This window comes from Malus sylvestris, chromosome 11, assembly GCF_916048215.2.
Source record: "Malus sylvestris chromosome 11, drMalSylv7.2, whole genome shotgun sequence".
NCBI classification, from domain to species: Eukaryota; Viridiplantae; Streptophyta; class Magnoliopsida; order Rosales; family Rosaceae; genus Malus; species Malus sylvestris.
The window spans coordinates 13,207,378-13,231,370 of record NC_062270.1 but is presented as its reverse complement, the minus strand read 5'-3'; the positions used below and the strand labels follow the sequence as shown (position 1 = coordinate 13,231,370).

General features: G+C 38.8%; 5 protein-coding genes across 10 annotated transcripts; 4 read left to right on the top strand and 1 right to left on the bottom strand.

The window, feature by feature from the left end:
* Nucleotides 1–2,101: 2,101 nt before the first annotated feature.
* On the top strand, nt 2,102–5,373 carry LOC126588901 (vacuolar protein sorting-associated protein 24 homolog 1-like). The gene is made up of 6 exons (XM_050254051.1): nt 2,102–2,376; nt 2,539–2,615; nt 3,122–3,224; nt 4,076–4,197; nt 4,638–4,829; nt 4,928–5,373. Exons 1-6 carry the CDS (start codon nt 2,265–2,267, stop codon nt 5,006–5,008), a joined length of 687 nt encoding a protein of 228 aa, XP_050110008.1. The 5' UTR covers nt 2,102–2,264; the 3' UTR covers nt 5,009–5,373.
* Nucleotides 5,374–7,813: 2,440 nt separating this feature from the next.
* LOC126588899 (serine carboxypeptidase-like) lies at nt 7,814–10,805 on the top strand. Its single transcript, XM_050254049.1, has 9 exons — nt 7,814–8,470; nt 8,570–8,738; nt 8,822–8,941; nt 9,179–9,322; nt 9,414–9,564; nt 9,685–9,776; nt 9,885–10,143; nt 10,246–10,379; nt 10,466–10,805. Exons 1-9 carry the CDS (start codon nt 8,115–8,117, stop codon nt 10,601–10,603), a joined length of 1,563 nt encoding a protein of 520 aa, XP_050110006.1. The 5' UTR covers nt 7,814–8,114; the 3' UTR covers nt 10,604–10,805.
* On the bottom strand, nt 9,176–17,187 carry LOC126588903 (uncharacterized). 2 transcript variants are annotated; one of them, XM_050254054.1, is made up of 4 exons: nt 16,920–17,185; nt 16,692–16,812; nt 11,091–11,245; nt 9,176–9,596 (listed from the first exon to the last, which is right to left on the bottom strand). In XM_050254054.1, exons 1-4 carry the CDS (start codon nt 17,112–17,114, stop codon nt 9,576–9,578), a joined length of 492 nt encoding a protein of 163 aa, XP_050110011.1. In that variant the 5' UTR covers nt 17,115–17,185; the 3' UTR covers nt 9,176–9,575. The 2 variants fall into 2 exon arrangements, with proteins under 2 accessions (XP_050110011.1, XP_050110010.1); XM_050254053.1 differs by lacking the exon at nt 9,176–9,596 and adding an exon at nt 10,663–10,940 and having other exon boundaries at nt 16,920–17,187.
* Nucleotides 12,002–16,173, top strand: LOC126588902 (uncharacterized). The gene is made up of 2 exons (XM_050254052.1): nt 12,002–14,520; nt 14,739–16,173. Exon 2 carries the CDS (start codon nt 15,487–15,489, stop codon nt 16,156–16,158), a length of 672 nt encoding a protein of 223 aa, XP_050110009.1. The 5' UTR covers nt 12,002–14,520; nt 14,739–15,486; the 3' UTR covers nt 16,159–16,173.
* Nucleotides 17,188–17,676: 489 nt separating the features above from the next.
* Nucleotides 17,677–22,361, top strand: LOC126591383 (uncharacterized). 5 transcript variants are annotated; one of them, XM_050257058.1, is made up of 10 exons: nt 17,677–17,822; nt 18,025–18,119; nt 18,296–18,362; nt 18,650–18,715; nt 19,550–19,643; nt 19,781–19,891; nt 20,444–20,496; nt 21,178–21,252; nt 21,344–21,436; nt 21,753–22,361. In XM_050257058.1, the coding sequence occupies exons 2-10, from the start codon at nt 18,106–18,108 to the stop codon at nt 22,131–22,133; spliced, it is 954 nt and encodes a 317-aa protein (XP_050113015.1). In that variant the 5' UTR covers nt 17,677–17,822; nt 18,025–18,105; the 3' UTR covers nt 22,134–22,361. The 5 variants fall into 5 exon arrangements, with proteins under 5 accessions (XP_050113015.1, XP_050113012.1, XP_050113014.1 ...); XM_050257055.1 differs by having other exon boundaries at nt 20,444–20,544; XM_050257057.1 differs by having other exon boundaries at nt 17,705–17,822; nt 18,064–18,119; nt 20,444–20,544.
* The last annotated feature ends 1,632 nt before the right edge of the window (nt 22,362–23,993 follow it).

The following is a 23,993-nucleotide window of genomic DNA, read 5'->3' as shown; positions in this document are numbered from 1 at the left end:
AATATTTTCCCTTTTTATTTTCAACCCCGCTTCTCCCCCCTCCAAAAACTCATGGTGTGAAATCATGAGTTTGTCGAGAAGGAAATCTTCATTTCTACGCTAAAACTAATGTCAATCTTTTTGAAAGCTCAGCAAATTGCAATCCGTCAAAACTAACGCATCTTTCTGAATGCACAATTGGAACTAGCGCCAATCTTTTCGAAAGTTCAACTAGAACAAACATCTCTTTTTGAAAGCCCAACGAGCAAATCATAGTCCTTAGAACTAACCTCTTTTCGAAAGCCTAACTAGAATTAGAACTAACGTCTTTTTTCGAAAGCCCGATAAATAAATCTCTTGATATGTTGGAACCAACGGCTCTTTTTGAGGGTCCAGTTCAAACAAACGCTAATCTTTTCGAAAGCTCAACTGAAGTTAACAACTCTTTTCGGAAACCCCAACCAGCAAATCTCTTTTTTCCCGCAATTCTTTTTTCATTCTTGTTTTTGTTTTCTTTGTTTTCTTCCCTAAACTCATAACTAGACTAAATTAAAAAAAAAAATTAAATAAATAAAACAAAACCCAAGCCTTCATGATAGGAAACGTATCCTACCTTGACAAAACTTTTTTTTTTCTTTCTTCTAATCTCTTTTGCAAGGCAGCAAAACTACAACTTTTTTCTTTCTTCTATTTTTTCTTCATGGTAGCAGAAACCATTCTTCTTCGTTTAGCAATAGTAGACAATCTTCACCCTCAAATTCAGGGCATGTGGGTACATGAAGAAAATTAGCTTCGTGCACCCACAAGGAAGCTTCGTGCACCCACAAGGAAGCGCTAACATCAAAGTTCAACCAAGAATCGAACTCTGCTCTGATACCAAGTTGAAAATAAAGAGTTTATGACAAATATAAGAATTTTCTACAATATCACAATTCTCAAATACTTTATTCTTCTCCATAAGGAGGTACTTAATTATAAGATTACAAAAGAGCAATACTAGGAAATAAATATATATAAGAGTCAAATTTATACATGAATATTTCAATGTGTGTGTATATCTCCATACATGATTCATACCTTGGAAAGAAAGTTTGGTCACCTTTTAGTTGGGACGCCGAAGCTTGTCTTCATTAATCTCATTGTCTACCCAAAAGCTTGAACAGAGAAGTTTTTTCGCCTAGGCAACTCAACAGCCATGCAAAAGAAAATGAAGAATCCTATTTGGGTTTGCTACCTCATTAACCCAACAGTTTCTGATTATTTTGGATTTTTTAAAAATTTAAATGTTAAATAAATAAAGTTAACAGAGTTAAGTTTTAAGCTAAGTTAAAGGACATGTGTCAACATATTAGTAAGAAGACATAAATGAAACACACTTTAGAAGGACAACACACCTGGAGCCTAAACTCGCACCACCATTACCCTCCCCACCCCACTATTGCCACCACGTATACCCCACCACCCTAACCACCATTGCCACCATCCGCCATCCTTGTCGCACCCGCAACATCATCCTCATCACCACCCCTCACCGTCTTAAAATTTATATAATCATAAAACCATCACCTGCAAAATGTGTAATTTTAAAATTGGCAACGTTGTACTTTTTTTAAATATAACTAGCATTTGCCTACACATTTTGTGTGTATGAACACATTTTTGTAGAAAATGAGAAGGATAGAGGGAGAGAGAACGTGGGGGGAGTTGGGGGTTTTTGTTTTTGGTTTATTTATTTATTTTTTAATATTGGAGGTATTTTAACATCATATGTAGGTGCGGTTTCAATAAAAAATAGTAAAATTTGGACCTGTGAAATTACATTATTACCCATCATTTTTTTTTTTGTGATAGAAGACAATTTGTCTTTTCATCCTCTTTTGATTGACAAAAGAGGTTTTATTAATTAGTAGAGATAATCTCCCAATACCCAAAAAAATAAAAAAACAAAAAATCTTTCTTTGGGTTTTACAAAATTATTTTGGGCTGTAGTCACTCGATCCATGCTAATTGATATTAAACCGACGACACGGACCCAAAAAATATTGAAGGTGTATGGGCTTTAAACGGAACATGTTCCATCGTTGTCTCATCCTCAAATGCTAAAAAAACCCGGATAGGTTTTGCCTTTTTCCTTTTTCACAATTTAATTTTAATAATTTTGAGTTCGATCATCGTCCTCCTCGTCCTCGCTTCAAAATCAAGCAAAGCATCGCCGAATTTAGTTCCTCACCATCAATCAGAAACCACAACTTTTCAAATTCGAAAATTATAATAGTGATAAAAATATGGAGAGGGTGATGAACGTAATAAAGCCAAAGCCAAATCCACAGCAGCAATTGAGAGATTGGCAGCGCAAGCTTCGCCAAGAGTGCCGCAACATCGAACGACAAATTCGAGGTAAATTTTAACTTACCCAGCTCTAATTTTTACCATAATTTTCAGTTTTCTTCGAACTTTTGGGTTGTGGGTTAATTTCTATGATGGTTTAGGTTCATGGATCAGGAAATCGGATTATTGGGTGGTTTTAATTTTGGTTGTTCTGCAATGGGTTTTCTTCAGATATACAAAGAGAAGAGAAAAGTGTGCAGAAAGCAATCAGAGAGGCTGCCAAGAGAAATGACATGGGTTCTGCAAAGGTATTATTTTTTCCCCTTTTAAATTTGGTTCTGAGCCAAGGCTTTGAACTCCAAATTCTCCAAATTTGTGCATTTTATTTTGGTTCTGTTAACTTTGATGAGTTTGTTGTCTCTGAATTTCCTTTGATTTACACCAAATCATAGTATTAGTAGGCTCCACAGAGTACATGTTTCGGTTAATTTGAACGAAATCGAAATGGGATAGAAATGTCCAGTCCAGCCATTATAATATTGCTCTGCTTTTTCTACTCGGACTGTGAACTTATACAACTGAACTTTTCATTCTGTACTTATAGCTATTAAATGTTAATGAAGGGAGATGAGTGGCTGTCAATTTAATTATGATCCCTGCGATCGGTTTCTGTGTTGTATGATAGTTTATAAATTGACAGAACTTATCTTAGATTAGTTTGTTAGTTTAATTACCGGCTGTTGTTTGACATTCCATGCGGTCATCCTTCTCCCTTCTGTATATTCAGTTATCTACTTTGTGTTAATTATTTCAGTCACTTGCTAAAGAAATTGTGAGATCTAGAAGGACAGTGAACCGTCTTCATGAAAATAGGGCACAACTGAATTCAATATCAATGCACCTTGGGGAGAGTGTTGGTAAGTCTGTAATACGCAAGCTTATGGTTCAGGATGGTTGTATACATTCCATCACCATTGGAAGTGCTGCTTTAGTAATAACCTCAGATTCCCGTTATCACATGTTTACCTGTTTAAGTAGAGTAGTTTATTTTGGATTTTAAAACTGGAATCTTATTGTATAACTTGAACATTGTAGCTGTATGTGATATTATAGGCTAATGTCATTGCATGTCTTAAACTAGAAATCTCTTTAGGTTGTTACATGCTAGTGGATTGAAATGACAACTGATGCCTTCTTAGAGAAGATGATTCTTAGATTAGTGCAACCCTGCAACACAATGGGAAGTTAGGCCTCCTTATCGGAGGTGATTCTTAGACTAGCAACCAGGAAACACAACGTGAAGTTAACTCGTAACAAATTTGAAGATGAACTATCTTTAATATGGGAAAAGTTAAATGTTCTGCTAGGACGTGTTGGTAAAACTAGTGAGTTAGGACTGGTGTTTTATATTGAGGGGGTTGCAAGAGCAAACTTTTTTTTTATTTTCATTATTGTGGTTATGATTACTAATAATTTACACAGTTTCTTGTTTTGTGGACTAACTCAGTCTGGTCTGGTTATGGTTTCTGATAATATATTCTTGGAGTCTTTTCTCTTTTCCTTTTTTCCCCGTTTGGTAATATGCTTAATTGACACAGAACCAAGTGCAATGGCGTTCTAGGATTCATATAGCCGACCTCACTTAGTAGGAAAAGGCTTTGTTGTTGTTAATATGCTTAATTAATCATCACCTTCCGAACGCTTCCTTGTTTAACATGAGTATTGGTGGTTGGTTTGATCATTTTTATGCTTGTCATTGATTCTGCAGCTATTGCCCGTACAGTGGGGCATTTATCCAAGAGTTCTGAGGTTATGAAGCTTGTCAATAACCTCATGAAGGCTCCTGAAGTGGCTGTTACGATGCAAGAATTTAGCAAGGAGATGACCAAGGTACTACGTTATTTGTCTTTCACTTACACAGAAGCACAAACATGACAGTCTTTCATTTTGTTTGTCGCAGTTTTATCATGCTCATAGCAACATTATTTTTTCTGTAATGTGTATACAGAATTGCTTTGGAATTTGAAAGTTCGTTATTTGTCCAAATATTCTTCCTCTTCTCCCTTTTTTTCCCAGATGAAAAGTTTTGGGAAAATGTAACCACAAATAATAGGTTTTGGGAGAATAGTTTTCTTAAATTATGGTCTCTGTTAGATCTATTTGTTTGTCGACTGTATATAGATGTTTCCTGCTGGAAGAATTAAATGTTATCATCACTTATGTTTGTTGCTTTAACTAGCTTTTCATTAAGTTGTTCCCATAGTTTATTTAACCTCGTAACTTGTAAGGTATTTTGGTCAATAAGCAATGGTTATATTGTTTATTTGTAGGCAGGAGTAATTGAAGAGGTGGTGAATGATAGTCTTGACACAGCTCTAGACTCCGAGGACATAGAAGAAGAGATAGAAGAAGAAGTCGACAAAGTTTTGACTTCTATAGCTGGTGAGACTGCTGCCCAGCTTCCAGAAGCGGTCAGGAAGGAGAGGTTGAAGCAACCTGCTACTGCACAAGCTAGACAGGAGGTATGTGTGACGTGACTATCATGAAGTCCCATTTCCAGTCATAAGTTTCTACCTTTCAAAGAAGCCGAACAATATGATACATCATTTTGCTTCTTCAGGAAGAGGCAATAGCTGAGGGTGTCGATGATGAGGCAGAGTTGGAAGAAATAAGGGCCCGGCTTGCAAACGTTAGGTCATAAGATAAGTTGAAGCCCTTCAGCCATTCTTCTTTATCTGACCGGATTCTGCAGTAAAGCCCGTGTTTACCACTGACCGAGGACACCAGAGATGTATTGTCTACTGTATGTTAAATTGAAGCAGCTTCCGAAAGAGTTTACAGGTAAGCTGTTATTGTGCAATATTCAAATGCAAAACTCATTTCGTGAAACTTGCAACCAAACTAGTATCACTGTGTATTGCGTTGCGTATGTTTTTCTATCGTTGGTAACTGCGGCCGGAGCTTCGATCTACTTTCTCCCTGTATTTACGCTCAATATCTGTACTCAAAACGGATTGCAATTTACGCATGAAGAGTATTGCACTCATGCATCATCCGTTCTTTTTACATGTTATCCGTTCTTTAGCAATAAGGTGTTGATAACGCATGAATTTGGAACATAACATACGGACATGTTACCGTTTCAATGACCCCATTTAGCTTTAGGAACTTGTGGTTGCATCATATTTCACCTATCATTATCCAATTCTCCTTTTTAGACTTTATGGCCAAATTAGGTCGTAGTAGATGGTCGTCAAAGCAAAGTGGGTAAGAATTTTGGTTGGGATAGTGCTTCGACATAAGTGCTTATTATTAGTACTAGTTTGGTACTCAAGTGCTTTTATAAAAAGTAGGTATTAAAAAGAACTCAGCTTAAACATGTGTTTGGTAAATACTTAAAAATAACTTATTTTTACAGTTTTGGGTGAAAAAAAGCTGAAAATGTGAAGTAGCAAAAATAAGCTTGTTTTCACAGCACAGTAGAAGCAATTTTTTTTTCAAAGCACAGCAATACCAAACCAGCCTTAAAAGGACGTGGTTCTTGGCTGTCACAAGAAGCTGGATCCATATTCCAGATTCCAGAGTCAAACTTAGTGTTAACACATGATTTAACTGACATAGCTGGAAATGGACCCTAATTATCACGCTATCATGTTAAGCAATCATGCAGCAAAACAAATTCATTCCCCCTTCTACTAGTCAACATATAATTAATTAAATTCTTGCATAAATGTTGCTGCGGAAAATACTTGGCTCTTTCCCTTGCAGTTTGGCCCGTATGCAAAAATTATTAATTTCTTGGATATTTTATCTAGTTATTTCTACTAAGAATGCAAATGTTTTAAACTACTCTAATATACGAAAAGAGGCAAATTCAAACTCAAGTGAATGCGAACAAACTATACTACCCAATTAGCTTAATTCACATCTGTTTTACTCTGTTGGGGAGAGAGAATTTGAGCTAAGCCACTTAATGAGTCAATCACAACTAATTATTTACACTAAATTGGTTGCAAACTCGTCATTCCTGTTACTTGAACCTAAGACTTTCTCACTTACGAGTGAAGATGAATACCAACAGACCGTAGTACTAAATGCTAAACTCATATCTACTTTAATTAGCTATTTCTAATATGTTTTTTTTTTGGTCGACCATTATTTCTTGATAGATTACCATTATTTAAAGTCACTCCAACATTTGGGATTTGGGATGACAATTTCTTCAAAGCATCGTCCTCCTATTTGGGGCTTTTTAAAGAATTTTCTTATCTTTTTATTATGAAAACACATTTTTGGTGTGCAGGCAAACAATGCCTTACACGCAAGTACAACAATTTGGTAAAAAGCCACTTTTTATTGTAAGAAACAAATTTATAATTTCTAGGCTTAGCACATATTTGTAAAATTAGGACTATTCGAAATTGTATTTGCGAAAAAAAAGTATAAAACAAAGTAGTTGTCCACGGAATATCAATTCATAAACTTAAGGTTTGTTTGATTTGCAACTTGAGTTCGGTTTTTTAATTCAGCAACAGTTTTTAAGTCTCAAGTCAATAATTCTTGTTTAATATGACTATTTGAAAAAAAACGAACTCAAAACGAACTTGAAAATTAGCTTGCTTATGGAAAAACAAAAAGTCTACTTTTAAACTTATCGCTCTCATCTCTACTTTCTATTTTTTTTCCTTTCTCCTCTCTCTCGATCCCTTCTTTCTCCCTCCCCTCTCTTTGTATTTGTATCTGTCGTCTCTCTCACTTCGGATTCCCTCTCTCCCTTTCTTTCGGTCCTCTCTCCCTTCTCTCCCGTCTCTCCCTTTCTTGTTTCTTTAATTGCTAAGATTTAAAAATAATTTTAAATTTTAAACTAAAAAAGTCTTTTGAGTCTTATTAAAAAAACTATAAGAAATGATTTTTCAAAGAATATTTTTGAAATTAATAAAAAAAAAAATTAGTAAGATACTAAACGGGCCTTAACTGCCTAAACATTTTTTTTTCTTAAGGGAAAATGCGTGACAGTTGGTCCTTAAGTTGCTCTTTTCTTTCTTTTATGTCTTTCCTTGTCTTAGAGCCCCTTCTTTTTCTTTCTTTCTTTGTTGTCTTTTTCTTTCTTTCTTTGTTGAATGGGGTCCGATGATTTCTTAAATCCCCATCAATTATTCAATTCTCAACTATTACACATGAACATTATGAGATAATATGTATCAAGTCCAGCTCACATGATTACAACTACGATATTTATATTTCTAACGAGGTCAATTTTAAGTTGTTTATTATGATAAGTATTAGATAATAAAATATATGTTATAAAGTTAATTTTTGTAAATCTCGTCATTTGTCAAATTTTTTTTTTGTTTTGTCAAATATCATCTAATCAATCTCATTTAAACATAATATAATGAAAACAAAATAATTAAATGAAGATTTACCAGCAAAATTATTATTATTTTAACAAACGATAATATTTGGAAGAGTGCCTTACAATGAGATTGCCATAATAATATGGTTCAACTTTGCATTTGACGAGAATCGAACCTAAAATACCTGACGTACAAGTGAAGATGAATACCATTAAATCGCAGTACTAAGTGACACAGCAGCAAAATTATTATTATTTTTCTTAAAACAAATTTTCTTTTAAAATATAATAAATACAAAGACCGTTACCTCCGCCACAGAGGGTTGGACATTTTCATACTCCAGAGTCCATCCTTTTGCCAACTCTGTTTTTTCCTTCTTGTTTACATCCAACACTATATATTCCCTCCAACCCCCACACTTTTCTTCCCATACAAAACAAACCAACAACAATGACATCTCCTACCTTCTCTCACGTTTCCCTCTCTTCTCTTTTCCTTCTCCTCCTCCTCCTCCCACTTTTATCATCTGCGTCGAACCCCGCCAGCGACCGCCTTCGCTTGTCTTCCCCCGCCTTCTCCGCAAAACGCCAAGCGGAGAAGTTCATCAGAGCCCTCAACTTGTTCCCAAAGGATGATATCAACACTTTACCCCACAGGCCTTTATTGGATGCTGAGAGTGATGCTGGTGCTAAGATTGTCGAGAAGCAGTTCCAAATGCCTTTTCTTGACGCCGCTTTGGGTCCTTCTGTTAAAGAGCTTGGTCACCACGCCGGCTACTACCGCCTTCCCCGCTCGAACGCTGCAAGGTAAGAGCAGAAGGGTTGGTCTTAAACTGTAATTCAAATCACATATGATTTGGGAAACTGGAAACTCTGAATTTTACTCGAATCCTATATTTTTTGCAGTATGTTCTACTTATTTTTCGAATCGAGGACCAACAAGAACAATCCTGTTGTGATATGGTTGACTGGAGGGCCGGGATGTAGCAGTGAACTGGCTTTGTTTTATGAAAATGGTCCCTTCCGCATTCAAAAGAACTTGTCACTCACTTGGAATGATTACGGCTGGGACAAGGTACTGTAATGGTGCTTGGCCGAGGTGTTTTTTCTTATCGTTTATCGATCGTTTGTGTTTCTGAACGAGTTCTTGTTTGGCAGGCATCGAACATTCTTTTCGTTGACCAACCCGTTGGAACTGGTTTCAGCTATACTACAAATTCGGCTGACATTCGTCACGACGAAGAAGGCGTCAGCAACGATTTATATGACTTTCTTCAGGTCCTAATGATTACCTTATGTTAAACAGACATGCACTTGTCGTTGATGTATACGAAATAATCCATCATATGCATCAACGAATGATAATCATTCGCACATGTGAACAACTGTCGTTAAAAATTGCCTTCGTAAATACATACGAAGGCACTTCCATCAACATTGCAACTGAATCAAGTGAAGTTTTCCTTTATCAATCTTAGAGACCTTGAATTTACCAGCTTCTCTTCATGGCGACAGGAATTTTTCACTCAACATCCTCAATTTGCTAAAAATGACTTCTACATTACCGGAGAGTCATATGCTGGGCACTACGTTCCCGCGCTTGCTTCTCGGGTTCACAAAGGAAACAAAGCAAAGGAAGGGGCTCACATAAACCTCAAGGTATCTGTAATACTTACAAAGGGCTGACTGCATTTGCTTTATCTCCTATGGTAGTTCTGATCTGATCGGTTTATCTCCTCCGGTTGAACAGGGTTTTGCCATAGGTAATGGGTTGACCAATCCAGAAATCCAGTACAAGGCATACCGTGATTATGCACTGGAAATGAAGTTGATTACAAAACCTGACTACGACAGTATATCGCAGATAATTCCAGACTGCGAGGAGTCAGCGAAGGCTTGCGGTATTTCCTCTTCATTTCTGTTCTTCACATACCTGTTGATTACGGTATCAAATGAGATTTAATGGTTGTTTGAACAAGATTATCTGACTCATGTACTTTTCTGATGTTTCAAACTGTCAGCCGCCTCTACGAGTGGAGACGCTTGTGAGAATTCACTTAGTATTTGCAACAGCATAGTTAACCAGATAATGCAAATAATTAGTGATACAAATGTAAGAAAAAACACAAAATATTTATCATCGGCAGAGCTATAAGTTCTACACAAACATAAAAACAAGTTCAAGTATGCTGAGAATCTACTTTATTTTGGATATATGCAGTACTATGATATTAGGAAGAAATGTGAGGGGAGCTTGTGCTATGACTTCTCGAACATGGAGACATTCTTGAACAAGCAACCGGTTAGGGATGCCCTAGGAGTTGGGGACATCGAATTTGTTTCATGCAGCACTACGGTATATGATGCTATGCAGAATGACTGGATGAGAAATCTGGAAGTGGGAATTCCTGCCCTTCTTGAAGATGGAATAAAGCTGCTTGTGTATGCTGGGGAGTACGATTTCATATGCAATTGGCTTGGTGAGCTTCTTTGTTCCAGCAAAAAGCTCGTGTTGCAATGTATTAAGAGAGGATAAAGTACTTCCGATAATTTTCATATTACGACGTCTCTCTATTTTTCAGGGAATTCAAAGTGGGTTCATGCCATGGAATGGTCTGGTCAGAAAGCATTCGGAGCAGCACAAACTGTTCCATTCAAGGTTGCAGGTGCAGAAGCTGGACTGCTAAAAAGCCATGGACCTCTGGCTTTCCTCAAGGTCTCTCTCTCCCTCTCTTTCAACTCTCTCTCTCTCTCTGATTACAAATAGTAACTTCGGAAAATTTGGTATGCAACCAAAAACAGGTTCATGACGCTGGTCACATGGTTCCAATGGATCAACCAGAAGCAGCATTACAGATGCTTACAAACTGGATGCAAGGAAATATGGCTGTGGCCAAGTCAGGTGAAAGAGTTGCCCCAACTGATACCCTCAGATCCTAGCCTGCTACCACATGGTTTCTAACCCGGTGTCTGTTGGGCAGGAAGAATTATGTTCATAACTGTAGTTACCATGCTTGATTTGACCGGAAAAAAATCCTAATGTAGAGCCGGGGTTTGTACAAAAACGGTTCACCATACTATTTCACTTTTCCAACAGTGTTTCTTGTCTTTGGGAAGTTCAACTTATCTGGTATTTGCAAAACCAGCATACTCTTTTAAAAGTTAACAACCATATATTGCAAAATTGGGTAGATGATTCTTTGGAGAACTATGAAAAAGCCATGCCATGGATCATTGCTAGACACACACCTAACTGGTACCGTTTGCTTAATTTTTCCTAGTATAAAGGCAGGCAATAAAAAAAAGTTAAGTGCTTTGAGAACGCAGTGCAATTCAATACTGATGAAAATAAAAAATGACAATCAGTTGTATTTGCAAGCTCGCAGCAATATACAGTCAATGAAAACAAAAGTTAAGAGCTTCTTACTCCATACAATTCCCTCAAGCTCACAATTGCTGGCCGAAAACCAGACCTCAATGGAACAACTTGAACCGCTCGCAGATGTTGTGCATTCCCGTTCTTTGGTTTGGATAGTGTCATTTTAAACATCTCTCCGTCCAGAATTCTACTAGCATTAACAGCTGCACAAAACATCCCAAAACAGAAACAAATTAGGCATAATAATCAATAAGAAAATTTCTTGAAGATGAACTTAAAAATTCAACCATGGGAGAATACAATACAACAACAACAACAACAAAGCCTTTTCCCACTAAGTGGGGTCGGCTATATGAATCCTAGAACGCCATTGCGCTCGGTTTTGTGTCATGTCCTCCGTTAGATCCAAGTACTCTAAGTCTTTTCTTAGAGTCTCTTCCAAAGTTTTCCTAGGTCTTCCTCTACCCCTTTGGCCCTGAACCTCTGTCCCGTAGTCACATCTTCGAACCGGAGCGTCAATCGGCCTTCTTTGCACATGTCCAAATCATCGGAGCCGATTTTCTCTCATCTTTCCTACAATTTCGGCTACTCCTACTTTACCTCGGATATCCTCATTCCCAATCTTATCCTTTCTCGTGTGCCCACACATCCCACGAAGCATCCTCATCTCCGCTACACCCATTTTGTGTACGTGTTGATGCTTCACCGCCCAACATTCTGTGCCATACAACATCGCTGGCCTTATTGCCGTCCTATAAAATTTTCCCTTGAGCTTCAGTGGCCTACGACGGTCACACAACACGCCGGATGCACTCTTACACTTCATCCATCCAGCTCGTATTCTATGGTTGAGATCTCCATCTAATTCTCCGTTCTCTTGCAAGATAGATCCTAGGTAGCGAAAACGGTCGCTTTTTGTGATCTTCGCTAGATTGCTCCGGTCATTAGTGTGGATAAGTATATAAATGGATAGAGATAGGAAAGCAAACACAAGATGTACGTGGTTCACCCAGATTGGCTACGTCCACGGAATAGAAGAGTTCTCATTAATTGTGAAGGGTTTACACAAGTACATAGGTTCAATCTCTCCTTTAGTGAGTACAAGTGAATGATTTAGTACAAATGACATTAGGAAATATTGTGGGAGAATGATCTCGTAATCACGAAACTTCTAAGTATCGGAGTGTGGTGTCGTCTTGACTTGCCTTATCTGTCTCATAGGTAGATGTGGCATCTTCTCTGGAAGTACTCTTCCTCCATCCAGGGGTGGTATCTTTAACTGGTGGAGATGCACAAGGTAATGTATCAATTTCACTTGAAGCTTACTTGTAGTCTCAGGCTTGGTCAAGCGCGATACAAACCATGTAGTAGGAGTCCCCCAAGTCGCCGAGCTAGGGGGTCTGCTGAAAGAGGTGACAGACAAGGTAAGCAATCAGAGCTCCGACTGATTGTTCACCTTCTCCCCATCTTGCAGCAGCATGAAGGATAAAGAGAAGAAAAATGAGAAGAGATGATATGAGATACTTTTGCTTTTGAAGAAGTAACTTTCCACAGGCTTATTCTTGAACTGAGCTGGAGGGTTTTCTGGTTTCCTCCAGAGTATAAGGCCGACTGAAGAATTTGAGGGTCAAAACAAGTCCATCAAATCTAGAGTACGTTCCACCCTGCTGATATGGGATACTTTTGCTTTTGACAGAGTAATGGGTGTATCGGCACGTGTGCTGTTACGCTTGTCTCCACATGCTTCCTTGTATCCTTCGCACTTGCCCTATCTGTTCCTCAAGCAGATGCGGAATCTTCCCTGGAAACATAAGATGTTGAAGATGAGTACTCGAGAGCAATGCCAGGTAAGTAATCAGGTAAGGGGTTCCAGGCAGTCAGTTCCTGGCTGGAAGCTTGATCCAAGTGCTGACTGATTGCTCTCTTTCTCCTTGTCTTGCAGGTAAAAACAAGGCCAAAGGAAAAGACAGGGAAAAAGCATGATATGGGATACTCTTGCTTTTAACCCTGATGATATGAGATATTCTTGCTCTAGTATAGCTTGTTTGCAGAGGTATTATCGGGGGGAAAGAAAGCTGAATATTTCGAAAGGCTTCGTTGGGAGTGCCCTCTCAGATATGATGAAGGGTTGAGCATTTTTGCAGGTCTGCCTGTCCGTTGGGGATGGAGGTCGACATATATAGGAGTCTCCCTAACAACAGGTAGTAATGCTATTCATTTACCCTGCTTGGTCATAGCACGGTAGTGGGAGCTGCCAGTTTCACATGTTTTAACTCTGTCAGAGCACTTTGAAAAAGTGGTCTGTGGTATCTGGCTCTCGAGATTCGGAGAACGATGCCTCTTCGATTTTTGAGAAAGCAATCATGCTGGGGGTCTGGCTCTCGAGATTCGTAGAGCAGTGTCTCTTCGATTTTTGAGGAAGTAATCATGTTGGGAGTCTGGCTCTCGAGATTCGGAGGGCGGTGCCTCTTCGATTTTGGAGCAAGCAATCCTGTTGGGAGTGTTGTCTCGAATGTGAGTAAAGGTTGGGCATGTTTGCTAGTCTACCTTGCCACGAAGCACAAAGGTTGACACACAGAGACTTTCCAATTATCCAGCAATGGTACTGTTCCTTTACCCTCTCTTCGCTTTTGAGAAAGTAGTCATGTTGGGAGTCTGGCTCTCGAGATTCGGAGGACGGTGCCTCTTCGATTTTGGAGCAAGCAATCTTGTTGGGAGTGTTTTCTCGAAAGTGAGTAAAGGTTGGGCATGTTTGCTAGTCTACCTTGCCACGAAGCACAGAGGTTGACACACAGGGACTTTCCAATTATCCAGCAGTGGTACTGTTCCTTTACCCTTGTGGGTAATAATATGGTAGCTAGACCTTCAAAATTTATGTGTCTAAACTTTGTTAGTGATGTTTCTTTGCTATTCTTTTACCTTTCTTGGTCAGAGCGATGTAGTGGGAGCTGCAAGCTTCACGTGCTCAACTTTGGCAGAGAACTTTGGCAAAGTTATCTGTGGTACCCATGAGCTATTGTTGCGTGTGGGAAGTGGGTGATTGAACAGTAAGATTCATGTGCTTTCTACTTCACCAGAAGTCTTCGACAGAATGCCCATAATTTCTGCAAAGCTGAGTGCGTGTGACAGGTGCTGACAAGGCTAGAAAAGTAGGTGCCTCTTCGATTTCTGAGATCGGCCCTCGTGGTCTCTGAGCAGCCCAGCTTTTGAGAAAGCAAGCGCCTCTTCGATTGATTCGGAGAACGATGCCTCATCGATTTTTGAGAAAGCAATCATGCTGGGGGTCTGGCTCTCGAAGATTCGGGGAGCAGTGTCTCTTCGATTTTTGAGAAAGTAATCACGTTGGGAGTCTGGCTCTCGAGATTCGGAGGGCGGTGCCTCTTCGATTTTGAAGCAAGCAATCTTGTTGGGAGTGTTTTCTCGAATGTGAGTAAAGGTTGGGCATGTTTGCTAGTCTACCTTGCCACGAAGCAAAGAGGTTGACACACAGGGACTTTCCAATTATCCAGCAATGGTACTGTTCCTTTACCCTCTCTTCGATTTTTAAGAAAGTAGTCATGTTGGGAGTCTGGCTCTCGAGATTCGGAGGACGGTGCCTCTTCGATTTTGGAGCAAGCAATCTTATTGGGAGTGTTTTCTCGAATGTGAGTAAAGGTTGGGCATGTTTGCTAGTCTACCTTGCCACGAAGCACAGAGGTTGACACACAGGGACTTTCCAATTATCCAGCAGTGGTACTGTTCCTTTACCCTTGTGGGTAATAATATGGTAGCTAGACCTTCAAAATTTATGGGTCTAAACTTTGTTAGTGCTGTTTCTTTGCTATTCTTTTACCCTTCTTGGTCAGAGCGATGTAGTGGGAGCTGCAAGCTTCACGTGCTCAACTTTGGCAGAGAACTTTGGCAAAGTTATCTGTGGTACCCATGAGCTATTGTTGCGTGTGAGAAGTGGGTGATTGAACAGTAAGATTCATGTGTTTTCTACTTCCCTAGAAGTCTTCGACAGAATGCCCATAATTTCTGCAAAGCTGAGTGTGCGTGTGACGGGTGCTGACAAGGCTGGAAAAGTAGGTGCCTCTTCGATTTCTGAGATCGGCCCTCGTGGTCTCTGGGGAGCCCAGCTTTTGAGAAAACGAGCGCCTCTTCGATTTCTGAGATCGGCCTTCGTGGTCTTTGAGCAGCCCAACTTTTGAGAAAGCAAACGCCTCTTCGATTTCTGAGATCAACCCTCGTGATCTCTAAGCAGCCCAGCTTTTGAGAAAGCAAACGCCTCTTCGATTTCTGAGCAGGCGCCTCTTCGATTTCCGAAGCTCCGTCGAGTGCAGATTTTTATAGAGGCTGACATTAAGTTCCAAAGCACACTTGAATCTCCACCAGTAGAAGCTTCATTCTTGCACTTCTAAGATCTTGATTTGTCCGACCTCTTCTCTCTTCAACACCTTTGAAAATGTCTGGCCCCTCCGACCGTCGTTTTGACTTGAACCTTGTTGAAGAGGCAGCCCCGCCTTCTCCAGACAACATATGGCGCCCATCCTTCGTCTCCCCTACTGGTCCTCTTACCGTTGGGGATTCCGTGATGAAGAATGATATGACCGCTGCGGTGGTGGCCAGGAACCTTCTCACTCCCAAAGATAACAGACTACTTTCCAAACGGTCTGATGAGTTAGCTGTTAAGGATTCGCTGGCTCTCAGTGTTCAGTGTGCAGGTTCTGTGTCTAATATGGCCCAACGCCTATTTGCTCGAACCCGCCAAGTTGAATCCTTGGCGGCTGAAGTGATGAGTCTCAAACAGGAGATTAGAGGGCTCAAGCATGAGAATAAACAGTTGCACCGGCTCGCACATGACTATGCTACAAACATGAAGAGGAAGCTTGACCAGATGAAGGAAACTGATGGTCAGGTTTTACTTGATCATCAGAGATTTGTGGGTTTGTTCCAAAGGCATTTATTGCCTTCGTCTTCTGGGGTTGTACCGCGTAATGAAGCTCCGAATGATCAACCTCTGATGCCTCCTCCTTCTAGGGTTCTGTCCAGTACTGAGGCTCCAAATGATCCCCCTCCGGTGCCTTCTCTTTCTGGGGCTCTACCGACTGCTGAGACTTCTCCTAAGCAACCTTAATTTTAAATCATCAGAAAATTTTACTACATTCGTATTTCTCCAAAGAAGCACACCACATTGCAATTGACTACGAAAGCATCAAAACATAAGTCAAAATGGGAGAATACATAAGCACACCAACATTAAGATTAAATTTTGAGTGGCAAATGTGAGCTTTAGGCCAGTTGGACACGGCATCGGAGCTCAGATGCCCCTCCACGTAATTTTTTTTTTTTTGAACCAACGATATTATCTACACTAAAGAGGTGGGAGAGTGGGCTAAGCCTCACAATAGGTTACAATAATTTGGTTCAAATTCACCTTTGGTGATAATCGAACATAAGATCTTCCACTTACTGGTAAATAGGACTAGCCCTATACCGTAGCACTAAGAGGCTCCACGTAATTAGATTAGCTTAAAATAGATTTATCGCATTGTCAAAGCAAAAGATTGAATTTTAAGTGGTGTTTATTCCTGAACAGTAAAAGCACACAAAAATTCACATAAATGGGATTATCGGTATGAAAATCTGAAGTGGGAAAAGGAGATTTACCAGCAAAAGGGTGAAACTTGGCGAAGTCAAAAAACTCATCAGCAGAGCAACCAAACAGAACCTTGGCAGCCCTATCAAAGCATATCACATTAAGCACTTTTGTATCTGAAGCTATTGACATCTGCCAAAACAACCCAAAGAAACCCAATACGAATCAACAGAAAGCAATTCTTGAAAAGCACTTTTGAAATGGGCAAACAGCCTTCCAAGAAAAGGGTAGGGAGTTACGAGAAGGCGAAAGAGGCGTTTGGTGCGTGGGAAGCGGGGGTTGAAGGCATTGACGCTGCAGAATTTGCAGAGGGAGGAAGGGTTGTCGGGGAGAGTCCGCTCGCAGACGGAGCAGACTCTGTAGGAGAAGCCGGTGGTGTTGTCTATTGCTAGCAATGTGCAGATCATCGTCGTTGGCTTATCGGCTTCCATCATTCACTCACGGCTTCACCTACTTCACTGCTTTTCTCGAAATAAAGTTGCGGGGAAAATGAAAACTTCGGAGCTGGTAAAGGAAGTTACAAATTATTTAAAATTTAAAATTAAATATAAATAGTGTTTAACAAAAACTGATTGCACGATGTAGATGTAGGATAAATGAACACGATTACAATATCCTTCAGATTCGTAGGAAAAGAGGAACCTTTTTACAAGTTGCAAAATTTAATAATCTATAGCTTCTTCTTTGAAAGAGGGTACTATCTGGTGGTTTAGCTACATTAATTCACTTTTTAGAAGTCAAGAAAACTTACGGACCCATTTTAGTCTTTCATGATCACCATCGTGCTATTTACTAACGCCAATAATTAAACCTAGGACATACGAACTTGAAATTATCTTCATCCACTGAGCTACCGTGGCGGTTCTTATAATCTATGGATAAAAATTTTAGCAACCATTTGCAATCCAAGCCCAAACCCAAAATGTTTGACAACAAAAAAAGAATCCAAACCCATCATGGCCCTGAAAAATGTGACCTCAAAGTGTTCAGGGTCGAAACCGCATTGGGCTTTTGGCCAAGTACACCTCTCTAGTTCAGTTCTACTGTCGCCTCTCTTTAAAACTTGTCTTCCCAAAACTCGAAGGTAACATCATCGGTTCGGTCCATTTGATTCAGAGTTTCAGAAGACACTTGAGTTTCAGGTAATTTCTTCACTTCGACTTTGAGTTTGATCTTCTTTTTCTCATTCCTCAGGTGCAAAGTACAAAAAGAGTTTAAGATCGAGTTTAAGAGTTATCTAATTGGAACTGAAAGTGATAATTTTGTTCTTTTTTGTTTAATGTAAGGAAAGTTTCTTGCTTAATTACACTGAAAAGCTCAATTTTTTCTTGAATATTATGGTAGGGAGGCACTTCATTTTGCTTATTTGAGTTGGGTTTTCAGCACTGGAATATCAATTTTCTTGGGGAACATTGTAGCAATCAAATGGAGCTTGACAGGTATTAATATTATGGGCAATCTTTACTATTTAATTGTTTTTACTTGTTACATTTTTATATAAAGTTTTGAAATTTTTGGATTTGTTATTAGAAAATCAAAGTGCTTATGCAATTCGAAAAATCAAACCTTCCGAAAGGTAATTGTTTGTTAAGGGTGGTGAGATTTTGTGCTGCAGATTAAACTCGCCCACCACGTTTACTATGAGTTTGGAAGTTTTGGGCCATGACTTACAGTTTGCTCAGGTTTGTTCTTTTTTCCCTTTTTTGTGTTTGTTTTTTTCTTTTCGGATTATTGCTACGCGCTAAGAAAGATCTTTGCAATCAGAAGTTGTTAAGGTTAGTGCTTTTGGAAGAATCCGCCCTGTACTTTTCTGTATGATTATTTTTGCCATTTACCGTCTACCACGGCTTGTAGGTATCCTATGTTCTGTTTCATGAATTACCTGTTATCAACTTTAATACTGGCTTTGTAATCATGTATGTCCTAATAACTTCTTCCCTGACCGTGGAATGTTTTATCTTTTCCGTAGGATCCCAATTCAAAGCATTTAGGAACTACTGTTTGGGATGCCTCATTGGTTTTTGTCAAGTTTCTGGTAATGACTGTGATCCCCCCTAGACACTCTTGTACAAGTTCCGATCATTTTGGTTTCCACAATTCGCAAAATACGCATGGGATATGATGCATGTAGGTGACTTTTAACTTTGTTAAAGTTTGAGGCCTTTGCACCTTGTTGAATGCAATATTTGGATATTTTAGGAACATCAGGGCTGTTCATACTTAAAATAGATGTGTTTATGCAATATGCATTGATGATTTTGAATTTGATCAAACGAAAGGAAACAAAAAACAACCAAGGTGTTTAGGTAATGATCTTCCCATTTTTATTCTAAATGATTCTGTAAACCTGAAAAAACAATAAAGTGATAAAACCAATAACAAACATATTATTGAGTAGCTGCTATTTAACATCATTTTGGTTCCTAGGAATATCAAAGGATTATTCAACTCTTTCATTTTGGGCCAAAGGGACTACAATTATAGATTAAGTTTTTGAATCGAAAGAGGCTTTAGGTGCCCCAGCTGCTCCATTGACTAACAAGGGGGAGCAACCACATGGACCCTTCGTTTATGTTGTTGCCATCATTTTCCTGGGCAGAGCCGGAGATTATTTCTCAGAGGAGCTGGCAATCCCTAAGGCTGCTACGTTACTGATTCGGCAGAAAATTTTGATACTCTGTCCCTGTTGATAAAATGATTTTTGTACTCTAGGTATAGATTTTTATGCTGTCGGTGGTGTTAGCCTATCCCTTTTGGTTAGGTATTGGATTCTCTTTGGATCCTGAGCACATCATTTGTTCATACATACTGTACTTCCATGGCAGATTTTTCTTTATGAATGTAAATGTGACATTTTTGGTTATTTCAGGAAAAGAATTGCAGAAAGGGAAGGTTCTCACCACCTAAAATGAAAGGAAAACGTGTCATTGAACTTGGAGCAGGTTGTGGAGTAGCTGGGTTTGGTGAGTTCCTTTTTTCTTATTAAGTTTATGTTGAATTTTATCTGTATGATTTTGTAGGCTTTCCCTGCTTGAATTTGGTATTTTAATTTTCTTTCTCAAGTGTTATTCATCTGTTTTATCTGGTTTTTCTCTTTCAGGCATGGCATTACTGGGGTGTGATGTGGTTACGACAGATCAAGTGGAGGTTTTGCCGTTGCTAATGAGAAATGTTGAACGGAACACTTCAAGGATCACACAGATGAATTCTGGTTCTAGTTTGCCTTGAATCTTCTGAACAATTTTTAATACCTTGTGCATGTACTAGCTCTTGTATATGTGTCCGTGCATGTGAGTGTATTTATATATATACATGCATTTGGTGTGCCTCAGTGCGGTAATTAGTAAACTATTTAGCTGTCGGAGGGCATTACTTTGAGTCTTGGAGCCTACCCATACATCAATAAAATTTGGGTAGTTATGCTACTTGTATCCATCAAAAGAGGTATAGGGCTAGAACTCGTTGTTTCTGAGAGATTTCACCAAAACAAGCACCATAACAGCCTTTATTTATATGTTAAGATTTAAATGGTGTAGAGCAGTTAGGAAGATAATTACAGTAAATTGGGCCAATATTGTTTTCTGACTTTGCTTGCAATTAAATGTTTTGTTTATGTCCAGTCTGTTCCATGTAGGAAGTATAAGTCTTTCAACACTCCAACTGCACCAATTGTTTCTGTTTTTTAAGTTTTGATTGGTTTAGTCAGTTTAATTGCCCATTTTGGTTTTTGCTCACAACTCATGTAAGCTATTTTTTTTTTTAGACTCATTTGGGTCGATCCAGGCAGCAGAGTTGAGCTGGGGAAATGATGATCATGTAAGAGCTGTTGAACCACCATTTGACTACATCATTGGAACTGATGTTGTAAGTTCGTTTGGTTGCAGCTGAAAATTGAAACTTCAAATTTCTTCGGTAGTTTATGGACCTACAATGGCAAATAGTTATATCTCAAGTATTTATCATGACATGATAGTTTTGGGTTTCATTAGTTTTCAGTGTGAAGGGCTTGTAATGAATTACATCTGGGTAAGGCTGGAGTCCCTGAATGTATGGAAGGTTTTAAACAGAAATGACCCGTTAATTGGTCGACCAAACCATGTCCTTTTCACCAAGATGAAGAGTTCAATCTTTTCATTCTTTTAGCTTTCATTTCCTAAGGATACTGGAAACGGAGCATCATGCCCAGATATCCAGATTGAACTTCTATTTTTAGGGATTTAAGTAATGGCTTCTTTTTAGAAAGAAAAATAAAACTTTCATATGTGAGTAACTCAGTCGCACTCTTTCTTGATATTGCTTCTCGAATTCATTTTATGCACTTGCTTTAGGATCCGATCACCCAAGTCTTTTTTCCTCCTCCCATTCTATTTTCCTTCTATTTGTTTAGGGATTCCAGAATAACATCGGTCCTTAAAACGTCATGTATGATGTTATAGTCCTCTTTTAACATTGTTAATTAGTTTTAACTGATCTATTTTCTACTTGTTTGGATTTAAGGTCTATAAAGAAAATCTGTTGGAACCACTGTTGCAGACAATACATGCATTATCAGGCCCGAAAACTACAATTTTGGTATGGTACTTCATAGGTTTTAGATTTATTTTTTAATTTGTACTTTCTAAACATTGTTATTGATGCACTGGTTTGCTTCAATTTTGGGAAGATGGGGTATGAGATTCGATCTACAAGTGTCCATGAACAAATGCTTCAAATGTGGAAAAGAAACTTCGAGGTGAAAACTGTTCCAAATTCAAAGGTACAGTTTAGATCCTCTAGCACAGTATATAGATCCAAATAATTATCAGTATTTACATTTTCTGCATGTGGTTTGCAAGTGAAATTCCTGGTACCTGGGACATGTAGTTAATATCCGAATAAGAGCTATGGCGTTGATTACATTTGATGTTAGTATATGGATTGAATTATTGATTTTCTTAGGGGCTAACTTATTGCAGGGTCTTGTGTCATTCATGATGCACCACCACATATGAGATTGAGCTTGGGAGAAGGTTTACTCTTACCTTTGTTTGATTTTCCTAAATACAGGGTGTTTTTTGTTTCGAACTCTGCAGATGGACAGTACCTACCAACATCCAGATATTCAACTTTACATTATGACATTAAAGCCTCCGGAGGGTTACGCAGAAAACGCAGCTGAGGTGATTGATCAGAATGAGGATGAAGTGGAGGCTGGTGCAGAAGAAGCGGATAAGGTGATGGATCTGAAAGTTGATGAAGCAAATACAAGTGAAGAAAACGCCGTTAATGTGATTGATCAGAAAGTTGAAGCTGAGAGCCATAAGCAAAAAGGTGACACTGGTTCCCTCGATGAAAATGTTGAGGAAGATTGTGAGCCAATGACAAGGCTTCAGAATGATAAACTTACTGATTGGGAAGCTAGAAGATATGGCTCAATGGCTGCGCGCCTTCTTCACGACATCAAAATTACCTAATTATGAGGTTCGGTCTTTGTGATGTCATGTGGTGCCTTGCTGCTTGGATTGTTGGGTTCAAATGCTCGTCTAGCTTCTTGCTTTAATTTTAGTTATGCAGACGTTGATACATACTGTTTAGTACTTCAATCACTTCCTTCTTTTTTGTGGAATGCCATTCTCCAAAGATATGCAATGTGTTGTGCTTTATATACAGTGCAATCGCCAATGATCTTGATGGATTCCTTACATTCGGTTTCGTAGCTTGATAACTTTATTTGGGCTATACGGATGTTACTTGTGTGTAACATCAACAATTTTTCATGGTCATAAAGTTCGAATAAACAGGAAGACAAATAAGATCAAGCATTATAGGAGGACGATGAAATGGGCACGGACTAAGCATAATTTATCATAACCCCGGTGTAGCGTTACGGCATTACCTCCCTTTCAGAATCGTGCCATGTCTGTAGATTTCATTTCATCAAAAAGAGTATAAAACAGTGTACAATTTTTGAATCAATACCTAACACATTCTTCTACAAGTAGATCAATAAGAATACTTGGAGGAGAACCATGCCATTCACAGCTTTGGCTCAAAGAGAGTCCAGTCCGTGCAAGGCGATGAGCAACAAAGTTTGCATTGCTGCGAGTTTGGGTAATAGTAGCTTCAGTGATTGATTGGTGTAGTGCTTTGATGTTCATAAGCTAAAAACAAGTAGAATTGTTACCAGTGCAACTATTTTATGTAGCCCATAACATTGAAGTGGAAATGTCTTACCATAATTCCAAGAATCCTCCTCGACTATAGGGAGGAGCGTCAGGGGTAGCAGCGGCGTGGTAGGAGAGAGGTTGGGAGGTGATGTTTTTTCTGAATCAACGTTATTTAGGGGAGCTTCGAGCCCTATCCCAGGCCTACAAGCTTACCTGTTTTTCACCTCAGTACTCCTCACTTCGAAGTTAGTTGACTTTGGAAAGATTGTCGGATTAACTATATTCCACGATAAGGAAGCAAATGATGAAAAGTCCACAAGTGTTTTATTCTAACATGCTTAATGACTTGAGTAAAATAAACTTAACAAAATATTTCTTAAGGCATCCAAGTCCTTCCAGGAATATATAGGCTTGTTCTGTCCAGCATCCAGCTTTTCAGCTATGAATTTGGAACTCCAACCAGGGGAACTCTGATAAATCGAATCTTTGAAGAGACAAACAAGTAGGACTAGCCATATTTGGCTAGCTCCAAATCAACAAAAAGTTCGAAAATCATTCTGATACGCATTTTGTATAATTTATTCTGGATTTCGCTTCCGTTTGCGGATGTGCGTGAATTTGGTTTGATCAATTAGGGTTAATTTGTTCTTCTTTTGATGATTTGATTTGTTTAATGTAGGTCTTAGATGTCAACATGTGTCACTCTCGATGATTTGTTCAGTTTTGGTGAGTCACAACTAATGTGTGCAATTTGGCGAGAGCCATACTGTGCGCCACATAAGTCCTAGTGAGTCAAAATTTATTTGTTAGTGAATATTTATTTCATCGAAATTTTAATGTCTGTAGTTAGCAAACAAGATTTTAGTTTCAAAAGAAATGAAAATTGAAAAACCAAAAACTAAAAAATATAAATGAAATAGTTATCAAACGGCTCCTAAGTTTTTCTCGATTAAAATTGGTGAGAGTCAGTATTTGAGGCAATGAATCAATTAACGAAACATATCAACTTGGTATGAAATGGATAAGGCTATAGATCGGGTCGAACGTTTCATGTTCGACTTGAGCAAGACTCATATCATTTGAGTTGGTAGATTCACAAAACAAGTGAATTGGTCTGGTGTGCATGAAGTGTTTGATCCATCAAATAGAGGTCGTCATTTAAACCCT

Bases quoted from the DNA above. Each gene is read 5' to 3' on its own strand.
- LOC126591383 (XM_050257055.1), top strand. The intron at 18,716-19,549 runs GTAATGACTGTG...TGGTTATTTCAG, and splicing joins TGGTTTTTGTCAAGTTTCTG to GAAAAGAATTGCAGAAAGGG. The intron at 21,437-21,752 runs GTACAGTTTAGA...CGAACTCTGCAG, and splicing joins AAACTGTTCCAAATTCAAAG to ATGGACAGTACCTACCAACA.
- LOC126588901 (XM_050254051.1), top strand. From the start codon at position 2,265: ATGGAGAGGGTGATGAACGTAATAAAGCCAAAGCCAAATCCACAGCAG. The intron at 2,616-3,121 runs GTATTATTTTTT...TAATTATTTCAG, and splicing joins ATGACATGGGTTCTGCAAAG to TCACTTGCTAAAGAAATTGT. The intron at 4,198-4,637 runs GTACTACGTTAT...GTTTATTTGTAG, and splicing joins TTAGCAAGGAGATGACCAAG to GCAGGAGTAATTGAAGAGGT.
- LOC126588903 (XM_050254053.1), bottom strand. From the start codon at position 17,114: ATGATGGAAGCCGATAAGCCAACGACGATGATCTGCACATTGCTAGCA. The intron at 16,813-16,919 runs GTAACTCCCTAC...TTGTTTTGGCAG, and splicing joins AACGCCTCTTTCGCCTTCTC to ATGTCAATAGCTTCAGATAC. The intron at 10,941-11,090 runs GTAAGAAGCTCT...CCTTTATACTAG, and splicing joins GCTTGAGGGAATTGTATGGA to GAAAAATTAAGCAAACGGTA.
- LOC126588899 (XM_050254049.1), top strand. From the start codon at position 8,115: ATGACATCTCCTACCTTCTCTCACGTTTCCCTCTCTTCTCTTTTCCTT. The intron at 8,739-8,821 runs GTACTGTAATGG...CTTGTTTGGCAG, and splicing joins ATGATTACGGCTGGGACAAG to GCATCGAACATTCTTTTCGT. The intron at 10,380-10,465 runs GTCTCTCTCTCC...AACCAAAAACAG, and splicing joins GACCTCTGGCTTTCCTCAAG to GTTCATGACGCTGGTCACAT.
- LOC126588902 (XM_050254052.1), top strand. From the start codon at position 15,487: ATGTCTGGCCCCTCCGACCGTCGTTTTGACTTGAACCTTGTTGAAGAG.